Source organism: Phodopus roborovskii, unplaced genomic scaffold, assembly GCF_943737965.1.
Source record: "Phodopus roborovskii unplaced genomic scaffold, PHOROB, whole genome shotgun sequence".
NCBI lineage: Eukaryota > Metazoa > Chordata > Mammalia > Rodentia > Cricetidae > Phodopus > Phodopus roborovskii.
Genome location: NW_026125680.1, coordinates 1,920,130 through 1,935,391, shown reverse-complemented (window position 1 = coordinate 1,935,391; position 15,262 = coordinate 1,920,130). Strand labels below are relative to the sequence as shown.

At 39.7% G+C, this 15,262-nt stretch overlaps 2 protein-coding genes and 1 non-coding gene across 4 annotated transcripts in view; 2 read left to right on the top strand and 1 right to left on the bottom strand.

Annotated features, from left to right (window-relative positions):
- The window catches only part of Wdr44 (WD repeat domain 44), a 91,999-nt gene extending 90,065 nt beyond the window's left edge, over positions 1 to 1,934 (top strand). Inside the window, exon 20 of the mRNA XM_051178445.1 lies at positions 878 to 1,934. Within this exon, the coding sequence (XP_051034402.1) occupies positions 878 to 972 (95 nt within the window). The 3' untranslated portion in view covers positions 973 to 1,934. The remainder of the gene's footprint in view (positions 1 to 877) is intronic.
- Positions 1 to 15,262, bottom strand: part of Klhl13 (kelch like family member 13) — a 585,186-nt gene that overhangs the window by 466,353 nt on the left and 103,571 nt on the right. The gene's annotated exons all lie outside the window — the stretch shown is intronic.
- LOC127217464 (small Cajal body-specific RNA 13) lies at positions 9,977 to 10,236 on the top strand. Its single transcript, XR_007834099.1, has one exon. It is a non-coding gene; the product is annotated as a small Cajal body-specific RNA 13 (non-coding RNA).

Genomic DNA, 15,262 nt, shown 5'->3' with positions numbered 1-15,262 from the left:
TTCATTTTCTTCTCCTGCTTTTCTTGTGTCTCTAAATTCTTTACTACTGATGCACTGCAACTGGGATCGATATGTAAAATAAGAAAAAAATAAAGTAAAATAATTAAAAACAAAACAAACAAACAAAAAGATACTCCGGAAGGATTGGGAAGACTGTTCAAAGGCTCACAAGATGGTATTAACAAACCTAGAGTGAAAATATTATTATGCCTTAGTCATCCTGTACCCAACTTTTCAATGACAATTTAAATTCTTCTATCACTAAGTAATCAGTGCTTCCTACATCTACAGTTTCTAGTCTATCTATAATCAAGTTAATTAATGCAGAATTTGTTTGTCAGTGTTTTTACCCCGCTGTCAAATGTTAAAGTTATGCATTTTGGCCATTCAGCATAGCTACATAGACATTCAGTATAGATCATAAAGGCAGAGTGTAGTCAGCATTCACAAAGCAAATGTACGTACTCATTTCATGGCAGTTTCAGTGTGTCCAAGGTAAGCCAGCCTTATCAGTCATATCCAAGACCCCTCTTAACAGCAGCATTGCCCAGCTGATAACATTCTTCCAGCAGTCCAATCTTGAGATTCAAATGGAAGCATTAGATGACTTAGAGGCCTAGACTATTTTAGAGTAATTTACTCATACAAGGAATTGTAACATCCCTAAGACAGGAAAAGAACATGAAAGTATACTTTAGTCAGGCAGAAAGGTACCAGAGAATGTAAGAATTCTAGAGAAATCTAGAAAACAGACAGTTGGAAGGCAGTCTTTCCCACCAGAGGTAGAAGCAGGGTCCTGAACATGCAGCGTTGTGGCAATGGGCTTCCTATTCCTTTAATTAGCATCAGCTAATAGCTTCCTTTTCATGCTTTTCAGGTCTTATGAAGACAGATAACACAGAAGTTCTTCTCTCTGCTGACTTCACTGGAGCAATCAAAGTGTTTATTAACAAAAGGAAAACTGTATCTTAATTTGAAATTATATTTAAAATAAGGATATCATAAGTTTCTATATGTATCAGAAATGAGAAAAGTATTATAGTGTTTCAGGCTAACATCCTTTTATAACTTTTATTGAAAGTTGTCCAAATATAATATATATTTTTTTGACAGGCAGTGTTAGTGATCTAGGAAGCCCTAGACTGATAGACTAGAAAGAATGTGGCTAGATTAACATTGCCAAGCATAGAGTTTATGTTTTGTTATGTTTATGTTTTGTTATATAATTATAAACATGCACAGGTTTCTGCATGAAAAGATATTAATATATTAATCACATGTGCGTGCCTTTTGGTTACATGCACTAAATCTAACAAAGTTAAATTATTTCAGTGGCTCTTTTGGCCTCCTACTGGGTGATAGTCTTGTTTCTTAGCTCTAAAATTTTTTTTGCACAAACTTTTGTTTTTAAGAAACGTGGTATCTTTTGACTGAATTATTGTTTTGAAAATGTTATATAGCTTTTCAATAGGTCAATAACCATGTGTAAATGGTTTTTTATAAATTTCTCAATTTGGGGACAAGATTTTTTTTGTGATCTAAATTGTGGACTTATTCTTTACTTTGTATGTGTATATATATATAATTTTTTTCTTTGCCACACTGGAGCACAATGTTTCTATGTAAAGAATTCTTTTCTTTATCCATGAGCACCAGGCTTTGCTCAGTTAAAAATAAGCCACATTAAGGAGTGAGTCTTCTTTTTTACAATAATGTAAAAATGAACTGTTTACATTTTTTTAAAGCATTGTAGTTTTTAAAAATTAAGCCGTTTTGTTTTGTGTTGTTGAATTTGAAAGGCTTTGTAAATACCAACATAATGTACCAATGAAATAACATCTGGGACAATGGAACCCTGGTAATGTTGTTGATGGTTTGCATATGTTTCTGAAAATGAAAATGTATCATTAAAGTTGGTCATCAACACTTGTTAAGGGTGAATTATTTTTAGATGACTTGAGTAAACCAAGAGATGCAAGAAAAACAAACTTTTGTCTTAAACTGACTTCAAAGCAAACAGATCTTAAGCCCCTAAATTATGTATTAGAAAATGCCTTGAAGCTTTTTCTGAGTTGACTTCTAAACTGAGTAGTACTGTCATCTGTACTCACAGGTTCTTTCTGCATTTGTTTCCGGTGTGGTCTTGATCTTTAGAGTTCTTGGCTCTCTACTTGATTGCTTGTCATTTGCCTCAGACTTCCCCTACATTGTTCTCTTTCTTTAGATAGTGCTCTCTCCTCCTCCCCTCTCCCCTTTCTCTCACTCTCTGTACTCTACATGACAAATTTAATTATTATGTCACTGTCTTTCTAACTAATCATAGTTTTTTGTTTTGTTTTATAGTCTTAATGTCTGTGTGGCTGATCAGTGCCTGTTTTTTTAATTCCATCTCTTTGACTGTGAGGTACCTTGGTGCTGCGCGACTACTACTACTGCTACTTCTCCTCTTCATCTTCCTTCTGTTCCTTCTTTCATTTTTATTTGTTGTTTGGTTTGGGTTTTTTTTGTTTGTTTGTTTGTTTGTTTGTTTTTGGAGACAGGGTCTGTATAGTCCTAACTATCCTGGAATTCTACATAGAGCAGTAAAGCAGGCTGGCCTCAAAGTCACAGAGATCCTTCTGCCTCTGCCTCCTGAGTGCTAGGTAGGACTAAAGGTTTCTGCCACCACACCTGGCTTTGACTGACTTTTTTCAGAGTACTTCTGACTTGCTGAGTGTTTCAGCTGCAGATAACCAAATTACTGCTATAGGAATGTTTCCTGATAACCTGCCTAAAGAAAAAGCTAAACTAGTTGCTTGAGGACATAATGCTGACACTTGGGATTACTGTGTAAATACATGGAAGTTCTTAGTCAGAAAGTGCATTTGCAAAGGAAGCACCAAGATATGTACAAAGAAGCTAGGCAGGGTGTGTACACCCATAATCACAGCTCGGGCAGGAGAATCATAGGTTTATGGCTTGCCTGAACTACAAAGCAAGTTAGTTCAACTCCAGTCTGAAAAACTTCAACCCTGACTGAAAAGAAAAATAAGACTATGGATATAGCTCAGTGAGTGGGTGCTTCCCTTGCATGTGGAAGGCCCTCAGTTCAATCCCAGTACTGAAGACAAAAAACTAAATAGAAAGATGTATATGAAGATCAGTTGAACACCATTCTCCCTAAAATAGAGTATTAGAAATTCTCTGTGAATGATGTGATTTAGGGAAGAGCAGGTTCTAGAGTCAGGTAAACTTGGATTCAGTCCCTTGTTAGCACATTCCTTGGGCAAGTTATATGGAAATAGCTAATGCAAAATATAAATATTCAGTGATGAATAATGTGTGTGTGGAACATGAGATCTAGCTAGTAGGTGAACTCAGTAAATGTGCATTGTTCACTTCCCTTTTCAATTTCTCTTCTAAAGCAAACAAAACATTTGCACAGGCATGCACATGTTTTTAAATGCATTGATTCACGGGCACTTACACAATAGGGTGTTTTGTTGTACTGTTTAATTAGTGCCTCACTATGTGGCCCTGCCTAGTGTAAACCAGGCTGCCTGGAACTGACAAGAACCTGTCTCTGCCTCCTGAGTGCTGGGATTAAAGAAGTGCACCACCATGCCCAGCCAACAATGGCATTTCAAGGATTAACATAGGGGCTGGCTTTTTTAAAGGACCAACCCAAACCCTTTTTCTTTTAATTATCACCTTCTCATAAAAGAATGTTTTAATAGGAGAAAACAAAGTAAGGAGTGATAAGAAAATGGGAACAAGACCAGGCTACAGAAACCCACAGAGACAGCTGACCTGAACAAGGAGCAGCTCATGGATGCCCCAGACTGATAGCTGGGAAACCAGCATTGGACCTACTCAGACCCCCGAATGCGGGTCTCAGTTAGAAGGCCTGGGCCTCTGACAGTGGAACCAGGATGTATCCCTGGTGCTGGAAAGGACTTTGGGAGCACATCCCCCCTGGAGGGATACTCCCTTAGCCTAGAGACAGGAGGGAGGGCCTAGTCCCTACTCCATATGACTTGACAGATTTTGTTGACCCATTATGGAAAGCATCACCCTCCCTTTGTAGTGGGGGATGGGAATGTGGGGGGATGGGAGGGAGTGAGAGGGAACTGGCATCAATATGTAAAATAAGAAAAAAAAGAATAAAATAAATGAACAAATAACTAAAATTGAAAAATACAAAAAAAAAAAAAAAAAACAAAGTAGAAACAGCACAGTCTTGCTACCACAAGTAGCCTATGATAGTGAATAAAGCTGGCTTTTGAAAGGAACCTGGAGGCAGAAGCTGATGCAGAGGCCATGGAGTACTGCTTACTGGCTTGCTCAGCCTGCTTTCTTATAGACCTCAGGACCAGCAGCCCTAGGGATGGCACCACACACAATGGGCTGGGCCCTACCCCATCAATTATTAATTAAGAGAATGCCATACAGGCCCAATGTTATAGAGGCAGTTTCTTAATTGAGGTTCCCTCCTCTCAGATGACCTCAGCTTGTGTCAAGTTGATACAACACTATGCAGCATACCTAGGTTAGATTCGGATTCTCTAAGTAGTAAATATGGTCTTGAATCCTGATCTTTCTCTATCTCAGAGTGTAGTGATTACACCTGGCTTCATGGGAAATTTCCGAAAGAAATTTTGCCAGTTGCACCAGCCTCTGGCTTCTCACTTTGCTCATTAATTACACAGTGTGTATTAAGTAACTGCTACATATTAAAAAAAAAAAAACCGCTGGGCTGATAAAATAAATGGGCAGATTCATGTGCCAAAGGAGCGCTCTGGAGAGAAGATGGCTGCAGAAGCAAGAAGCTTGGAACTATCCTGTGACTATTGCCTGGATCTATCATCCCCATTCTCTCCCTATCTCTGTGTGTTTTACCCTTAGTAAATCATAGCGACCACCAATCTTTGCTCATATGAAGCACTATGGATAGTATGGTCAAAGAGTTTATGCATGGCACATAGCTAAGGCATACAAAATGGAGTCTCGCCCAAGCTGTCAACATTTTCCTTAGTCTCTGGCCCTTCCCCCTTTTCCGTGAGAAGCACTGGCTTCCCGGAGACTCTTAACCATCTTTGGTTTGAGCTAACGCCCCAGTTGCACTGCATCGTTCCATCACTTCTGAAAGCTGGCCCCTTTTTGTTTTGGTTTTACTCTCTAGTTTATGTTGTCTAGTTTCCATTGTTCGCTGCGGTACTTTTCAATAAACATGTGCACAGGAAATAGCACTAGGGGGATGCCTTAGTGTGTAAGAGTGCTTGGTGCTGAAGGATGAGATCCTGAGTTCAGGTTCTACCACCCATATAAAAAGGCCCAGCATGGCCACCTATGTGCCTACAATTCCAGTTCTATAGAGTGCAGGGACAGGAAGATGAGTGGGCCTTACTGGCTGCCAGCCTAGTTCCAGTTTCAGTGAGAATGTGTCTCAAGGGTGTAGGCAGAGAGTAGACAAGGAGACTGAACATATTCCTTTGGTCTGTGAATATTTGCACAGGTATGCACTCCTGCACACATGTGTGTTCAGCACACAAACTCCTTACTATATACTACATATATATATATATATATATATATATATATAGAGAGAGAGAGAGAGAGAGAGAGAGAGAGAGAGAAAGAGAGAGAGAGAGAGAGTAGTTAGTAAAATCCAAAGCTCTCTTACACTCCTTACCCAAATTCCCTTGATGTTCGTCTCATATTACCAGAGTACAGTCATCAAAATGAACACCACCAATACATTATTATTAGGTAAATGTCAGAGTTTATTTGCATTCTACCAGTTTTCCACTGTTCTAAGATCCAACCTGGATGCCATGCTGCATTTATAAACATCATGCTTTTTAAAATTTGAAATAGCTTCAGATTTTCATAGAAGTTGAAAAATGTACCCGTATCCACCTATACCAATGTTCCACTACTATTACGTTTACAAAAATATGGTATTTTTTCACAATTAAGTGTGGGCCAGCTAGGTGGTTCATTGGATAAAGGTACCTGCCACCAAGCATAATCTGGATTTGATTATTTTGTGTGTCCCTCACTTTGGTCTCATCTGCTTTTTCTCATGGTGCAGTTAGGGTTATGGACTTTTGCAAGGCAGACCACTGAGGTAAATTACTTTTTTATTATTTCACATCGATCAACACAACTTAGCACCTGGCAGAGGTAGTTAGCATTTGTCAACTTTCTCTTCTATATAATTACAACTCTTTCGAAGTTGTGTTGCTCAGCCTTCTGGTACTATAACAAGTACCTGAGGTAATCAACTTTAAAAAGAAAAAAAATTTTTGGAGGGTTTGTTTTTTGGGTTTGTTTATTCACAAGTTTTAGAGGTTCCAGTCCCTGATAATTGGGCCTGCTTCTTCGGACCTCTGGATCATGTGGGAGGGTGAAGCCATTTACCTCATGGTAATGGACTACAGAGTGACAGAAGAAAGAGCTGGGGTCCCATTAACACCTTCAGTGACATGCCCACAGTGACATTACTTTCCCTACTAGGTCTCATCTCTTATAAGTTCCACCATAGGGGCTGGAGCGATGGCTCAGTGCTTCAGAGTGCTTTCTGCTGTCAGGTGGGCTTAGTGGCATGTGTCTTTAATCCTAGCACTCAGGAAGCAGAGGCAGGTGGATCTCTGTGAGTTCGAGGCCAGCCTGGTCTACAGAGCAAGTTCCAGGACAGCCAGGGCTACACAAATTAACCCTGTCTTGAATTGTTTTTAAGAAGTGCTTACTGCTCTTGCAGACCTGAGTTAGTTCCCACCACCACATCAGGTAACTCCAGTTCCAGGATATTTGATGCCTTCTGGCTTCTGTGTGTACCTGCACACATATGCACATAAACTCATGCTGGAATACACGTGTACGCAAGAGAATAAATCTTTTTTTTTTTCTGTTTTGTTGTTACAAAGTTCCACCATGGACTCTAGGGATTAAGTCTTTAATACATGGGGCTTTGGGAAGGAAAGTAAGATCCAAGTCATAGCAGGAGTAACTCACTCACTCATTGCCCAATCTCAAGGGTTGGAAGGGCTTTAAGGCCCAACTTCCCTTTTTATTTCTACCGATTTGCCAGATATTTCTTTTCCATTTTTCCCAAGTTGATGAACCTCCAAAATAACATACATGGACTACAAATCCTTCTTGCTATCCATTTTTTTGCACTGTCAATTTCCTCAGCCTTGTAGGTTTAACTTGGAGACCAACTAATCTATTGGGTTGATGTTTTCTTTCTTTCTTTTTATTTATTTATTTATTTATTTATTTATTTTATATAACCAAGTCCATTTAAATGAAAACAAACATTTATACACAATATTTGGGAATTTGGGCGTTGTTCTTTCCAAACTACTTTCTGCTGGTAAGGGGCACTGTCATGGGGGATTCTAAGAAGATGCAGAAATCCTGGCTGTAGTCTGTAAGGCTGCTTTGTCCAGCTGTTTTGAATGTAGGATCACCTGGTACTCTGTTTCAGGTGGTCTGGCTTGATCAAACCACATTAGTCTGGATGGGTTGATGTTTTCCAACAGCTCGTCCCTTCTTCAAGTGTAGGCCTCCCTGCTGCTCTGACAATGGGAGCTGGGCAATTTGAATTTCAGGCAATTATACATCTAAACCGATATTTAGCAATGAAAGCCTTGATTTATAGATTTTTTTGCTTTAATTTTTTTACTCATTTTACATGCCAACCACAGTTACCCTTCCCTCGCCTCCTCCCTTTCCCCCCACCCCATCCCCCGTCCATCATGATCATCCTGAGTTGTACAATAGTGAGGCCACTAGATGGAGCCATTCACTCCAACATTCTCCTTCCCTGCCTCTCCCGATTTCTGCCTGAGGCTGAGGTTGTGATGCCCACTCCGTTCTTCAGTCTTCCTGGAGATGCATGTGAAATAGTCTGAAGTCTGTCTGTCCCATCTAGCATTTCCAAAACTTGATTGAACTCAGGAACATGACTAGTGGCATTCTGTGAAACCGAATATGAGACTCAGTAGAAAACGTGTCTCGTAAGAACAGGACCCGAGTTCTACTACTACTGTTGAATAGGAACCGCAGGGTAACTTGTTCTCTGTTCCTGTTTTTCTCCATCCTTTTAATGCTTTCATTTCCACACTTACCTTGATATATAGTGGTCATTGCTGTGAAATTTAACTTGTGAGAATCTTTCAGGCTTGACTCATGGTTAAAAGTGCACCCTGCTCTTCCAGGGCTCCCAGTACCCACAGTGAGTGGCTCATAACTGCCTGAGTCCAGCTCCAGGGAATGTGCCACCTCCCTTCTGGCTCTGCGCGCCCCGGCACACACTAACATACAAACACACATACAATTAAATCTTAAACAATAAAGAAGTCTTTGAAAAGTGAAAAACTTACAGAGTGCAGTGCAATCCCCCCCCCAGTAGATTTTATTATAAGAAATTGGGAATTAACACTCTATAAATGACTTAACTATTGTTACATTTATAAGTCTCTTGTGTGACATCTTTCAATAAAAACTTACATTTCCCTTTGAAAGAGTTTATCTTTTATAGTTTTCTTACACATTAGGAAAAAAAGGCTTTTAACTCAGAGGATTAATAGGCTAGAAAGAAATGGAATGTGAAAAAAAATTCCCATAAATTTATGTCTTGGTTTTGGTTTTCTGCTCATTTTGTTTTCTTGAGACAAGGCCTCACTATGTAGCCTGTACTGACCTGGAACTTGATGTATAGATTAAGCTGACCTTGAATTCACTGAGACCCATCTTCCTTTTCCTTGTATGTGTCTAGGTGGAAGTTAAGCCCAGGACAAGTCTTGTGTGATCATATTAAATGTTGTTTCAATTTTGATATTTCAAGATACAATTGATTCTATTACCTACAATCTATCTTAGAATATTGGATAGTTACAACAGTAAGATGTGTGCACATTCATTGATAAAAAGTATTGTTTAGGGGATAGAATGATGGGCCAACACTTTAAAATAATTGCTGTTCGTCCAGAGGTCCTGATCTGGTCCCTAGGACCCACATGGCAGTTCACAACAGTATATAGCTCTAGCCCTAGGACATACAACGCCCTCTTCTGGCCCCTCTGGGCACTGCATAGCCATGGTACTCAGACATACATACAGGCAACACATCTACATATCAAAAGTAATTTTAAAAATAGTAGGGGATGACCTCAGTCCTGCCCCAAATGATGTGACAGACTTTGATGATTCCCCCATGGGAGACCTCACCCTCCCTGAGGAATGGATGGAGGGTGGGATGGGGAGATGGTAGAGGGAATGGGAGGGTGGGGGGGAGAGGGAACTGGGATTGTTATGTAAAATAAGATTGTTTTAATTTAAATTTTAAAATACATGAAAAGAAAACAAATAAACGTGGTGGTGGCACACACCTTTAATCCCAGCACTCGGGAGGCAGAGGCAGGAAGATCTCTGTGAGTTTCAGGCCAGCCTGGTCTACAGAGTGAGTTCCAGGATAGCCTCCAAAGCGATACAGAGAAACCCTGCCTCAAAAAAAAAAAAAAAAAAAAGAAAGAAAATAAATTTCAAAGGAGCATAGTAGGTACCAAGATAGCTTCTCTTAGGCTATCAAAACAGAGATGAAAAAGATGTGTACACTATTCTGTGTATATACATACTAACCTATATATATATATATATATATATATATATATATATATATATATATACACACACTATAATGTGCATATATACACACACCAATGCACATATGCAAATATTTCTGACCATTTCTATTAAAGGTCTTTGGCGCATGAATTGCTGTAGCACCCACTCCTTGCTTATCTGAAACCTCTTCCTCCAACACTGAAAACCTGCTGACACTTACCATCCAGTTATTTGTTTAAACCCAGCACAGCTTCTTCAGCAATTTCAAGATCACCAACCTGTACCCTAATAAGAAACAGCTGACCTAATAAGAAAAGGTCAGGGCCTCTTTTTCTACCACTATTCCCTTTTAAAGATTGGGTTTTATCTCTAGTGTTGAACCTACACTGGGTTAGAGCACACCAGATTTGCAGAAAAAGCATGCTCCAGAGGAAGCTGAGGCATGGCTGCTTGAGATCCAATGGTTCCATGTGCAATTTTCCTCTGATAGGTCCTGAGTACTGTTGCCATGGCAATAGCGGCTGTGCCGTGTCATTATTGATCCACCAATAGTCAGAGAAGCTTTGCAGGATATTGTTCAGCAGACAGAGTGGTTTCTGATGGATGCTAATTACTGCTGCTACAAAAACCTTGGAGCTACTGAAAATATTGCTAGAGGCAAACTGTTTGCATCCAGAAAGTAAATGTCAAATCAGAGAGTACACACAAGTGAGCAATGGAAGTTTATTAAATCATCACTGATTGGGAAACTTCCAGGTACCAACAAAGACAGATTGGGACACTGCCCAACTTGCTCCTTTTCTAATGATGACCCAAAATTAAAATCCTTTTTATTTTGCTGAATAAATACATATTCAGTTTGTTTAAACTATCTGTTCCTCTAACACAATCATTTAGGATTTGATGATCTACAAAGTTATACTATTTTAAATCAATAATACTCAGTAAATTAAATCCAGATACATAACCATTATCCTGCAGTAGTGTTTTTGTTTGTTTAAGATTTATTTATTATGTATACAGTGTTCTGCCTGCATGCATCCCTGCAGGCCAGAAGAGGGCACCAGATCTCATTAGGATGGTTGTGAGCCACCATGTGATTGCTGGGAATTGAACTCAGGAAGTCTGGAAGAGCAGCCACTGCTCTTAACCGGTGAGCCATCATCTCTCCAGCCCCACTGCAATGGTTTTATAGCACTGAGTTCTTGTTTATTCAGCCTATAGCAAGTGCTTACTCTATGTCAGAACCTTAAACAAATCTGCCTGGGGAAAGCCACTGCTTAGAATGTATATTTACGTGATGAAGGGGCTCTTCTGTGATTTTCTTACTTTCTGTGTCATGGCTAAAGTGTACAAGGGGGTGGGGCCGAAAGTCTGTCTAAATAGGAATCCAGTTCTGTAATTATGCATTCATCCCTCCTGGTAAAAAGAAGGGGAGGTGAAACCATCAGAATGGAAACTCTAAAAGCTCAGGGTGCCGCCCCACCCACTGGCATGCTTACTATAGATCTTGATAAGAACAAGTACGAAAGAGCCTTCGGTTGACTGCAATGGCTGCTGTATTTTTTTTTTTTTTTTTTGCCAGGGCTGCCACAAGAAAGCATCAGGTGGCTTACTCCTTGGCTTGCAGGTGAACACTTTCTGTTGTCCCTAAGCAGATGTCTTTCTGTCTGTATGAGCCCCAGGTTCTCCGTATGCTCCCATCTCCTGTTTTGATAAGGACTCTATTCAACTTGGACTAGGACCCACTGCCTAAGCCGTTTCATTTTGTCTCCTCTTTAAGACCATCTCCAGTCCATAACACTACCCCAAGCAATCACTGCAGTCCAAAAGAATTTAACAGGATGTTAACTGACCCTGAACTCTGCAGCTCAAATGATCCTTCTGTCTTAGCTCCCCAGATTGCTGCCCCCCCCCCCGCAAGCATGCTTTAAAATACAATCTTAAGGTGATGAAACTGTAATAACAATGGTAAGCTGGAAAATTGTAAGTAAAAGTAAATAGTCTGTGGCTGCTTTTTTTGAACCAGTGTGTAAGGCTGTATAGGTAACATATCTAAATCATACTAAAAAGGGCAGATTGATAGCATGAATGTCAGGGTTTATGAGGGGTTGGTAAATGTTCAATTACACATACATATACAGAAATAAATGACTCAGACCCCAATTTATTCCCTCAGGTACATTTTATAAAACCTTTGAGATTCATTTATGCACCACAAAATTTTACCCAGTTAAGTACACCAGTGCAGTGGCTCCTGCATATAACCTGATTTGTGCAACTATCACTCATAACTTTAGAATATCGTCATTGTTCCAAGAAGACACACTGTACCCATTTGCAACCACTTTTTACTTCTCCCATCCTAATAACAAACACTTTGTCTCCATGGAGACTTGCTTACCTTGGTCTTTTTATGGAAGGGGAATGAAACAACATGTAGCCCTCTGTGCTCAGCTTCTTTCATGCCGAGGCACAGATTGGTACTTAATTCGGTTTAATTTCTAAATAATGATCCATGGCACATTTAGTCTATCCATTTATTAGTTGGTAAGCAGTTGTTTCCAGTCTTTGGTTAATATGAATAATGTTGTTCAGATCATTTATGCAAACTTGTTTAGTATGAACATTTGTTTACATTTATCCTGGTTATGACCTAGGAGTAGAGTTGCTGGGTCATATTTTTTTTTTTTGAGAAACTGTCTAGTTGTTCTTCATAACACTGACTTCTTGCATTCTACCAGCTGTATAAATAGTTACCCAAAATAGCATCCAGAGATGGCCTTACTCTTTTAGAAATTTTTAAAGATTTATTTATTATATGTATATGGTGTCTTTACATAATTTATTTATTTTTGTTTTATGTGCATTGGTATTTTGCCTGGATGTATGTCTGTATGAGGGTGTCAGATATGCTGGAACTGGAGTTACAGACACTTATGAGCTGCCACGTGGGTACTGGGAATTGAACCCAGATTGTTTTTAAGAACAGCCAGTGCTCTTAACCACTGAGCCATCTCTCCAGCTCCAAATATTCAATTTTATAGGCCCAATTTAGACAACCTTCTCACATTCAGTGTTCTCCTCTGCATTATAATAGTAGAAGATAGATGTAATGTACTTTCCAGGACTTCTAGGAGTTGGCTTGAGGGAGCTCTTTAAAATAAGAGCGTAGCTGGGTGGTGGTCGTGCATGCCTTAAACCCCAGCACTTGGGAGGCAGAGGCAGGTGGATCTCTGTGAGTTCAAGGACAGCCTGGTCTACACAGTGAGTTTCAGGACAGGCTCCAAAGCCATACAGAAAAACTGTGTTTCAAAAAGCAAAAAAAAGTATAAAGCACAAACCCTTAAGGAAAAATAGTGATCCCAGATTGTATGAAGCTCCTACATATGAGTTGAGACCGCTGGTTTGAAGTCCAGATTCTAGTAACTGGTAAGATTTAGAATCCATTTTGTTCTGTTTTTTGCTTATTTGTTTCTTTAGAAAGAATTTCTCTGTGTATCTGTGGTTGTCCCAGAACTTTATAGACCAGGAGTCTGGCTTTGAATTCAGAGATCTGCCAGCTCTGACTGACTGCTAGGATTAAAGGCATGTGCCACCATGTCCTGCTAACATTTAGACTCTTGTAGTACATATTATTCATTACCTGGATATAGAGATCAATAGCATAATTTTAAATTGCTGGGACAAAAATGCCTTAGATGGTGACCATCCCTGATTAGAGAAGCAGGGGAAGGGACCCTGTAGCATACTTGGCTTCCATAAGGATCAGCATCACACAGAACAGGAACTAAACAGCACCAATGAATTGACCGCAAATTCTGATGCCCAAAGAGTTTTCAAATTAAGTTCTTCGTGAACCATGAAATTAACCTTCGATATTTAGCGAAGAGTGTAAACTAGAACTGAACCTGATATTTAGCGAAGAGTGTAAACTAGAACTGAACCTTTCTCCTAAATGTGTTAAACATCAGTAAGACTCAACAACTAAAATGATAGACAAGAGTATCACAATCACAGCTACTCAGAAGGCTGAGGGAGAGATCACATGTTTGGGGGCATCTTGCACAATGTCTCAAGGGGGAAAAATGCTAGGTCAAAGAAGATTTAAATACAACCTAATCTTGGTTAAGTCAGAATCCTTAATCAGAATAGTCTTCAAAAAGGTAAATGTTGCATGTGGCCGAACAAAGGGCATGCTCACTTGGTCCTGAAGATGCTCTAAGTACGGCACGATCAGCAAAGGTAAATGCTTTTGGAGGTGGGGAATGGAGTGCTTGCAGTCAGCCTGCAGAAGTAGCAGCAGCCAGGGCACACACTGGAGGCAGTGAGAGTGGGCAGTTGCCTAACGCCTTCTAAACCACTAGGAGTCCAGTTGAAAGGGTTACAGAAGAGAGTCGTCTCACATGATTATTGATTTTCCTGGATGGAATTCACCCATGTTGAAATTACCTGAAAGCCATAAGGCCTTAGAAATAGGAGGCACTCAACACATGCCCACCCAAAGAGTATCTACAATAGTGCATAGGGCAACAACAACAAAAAAAGTTAGGAAAACTGAAGAGATGTCAAAACCCCTCTGTGACTTCATGGGCTTCAATTTTTGCCTTGCTGTGGGCATTCACTAAATCAAAAGAGTAATTCGTTGGAAGCTGGGGTGAGTCAGCCAATCTTTCATGCCTCTCTCTATTGGGGAAATGATTTGTTTTAAGCCTATAAAAATAAACAATGACATGAAAGCCTTTCACTGTCGTGCATTACTGTCAAGAACAGGACATTTTGTTTCCTCCTTTCCAAGGTCATCTCAGTCTAACGAGGACTTCTCAAATGGTGCTCTGTGTACATCAGTCTTTTAGAATCCCAGGGTGGGAGACATTGTTAGCTTCCTGGGACAAGATGAGTCCCAATCTCTGTGGGAAGGGAGAGAGGGATCTGTTTTAGACAATTTTCTAGGGAATTGTTTCGCACCCTCAAATTGAAGAATCTAAAACCTAGGACTAGAATTTGAGGCAGCTAACTCATTTGCAAGACCAAGAAACAGAAGTAGAGGCATAAACTGCCCAAGATCTGCAGTCTTGCAGTAGTGGGTTGCTGAATGCTGTGTTTACTAATGGGCTCTCAACACACAAACAAAACAACCAAAATAACCAGACTGCTTTCAATATACTTACTCCCACCATGTCCAATTTCAAGTTAACATGATGTTATTTAGCATGGTATGTACACTATTAATGTAAGATCTCTAACAAAAAGATACAGTGAATGTAAATAATCTTAGTATAGCATAATAACAGAATGGATGAGTATTGCCTTTGTATTTTGTTTCTATATAAAATGTAATTATGGGAGCCAGTGAGATAACCCAGTGGACAAAAGTCCCTGCCACCAAGCCTGACAACCTAAGTTGGAATCTCAAGCCGCACATGGTAGCAGGAAAGAACCAATTCCTGAAAGTTGTCCCCTGACCTCCACGCATACACCTTGGCACGAGGTGCATAATTCCATATGCACACACATACATGCACACAAGTAGCTATATTAATAAAAAGTTTCATAATCATTAAAATTTTAATTATGGCTATATTTTAGGGCTGGAAAATTTCAACAGTCAGCTAGCGCACCACTACATACGGTAACTCCTCAAAGATGC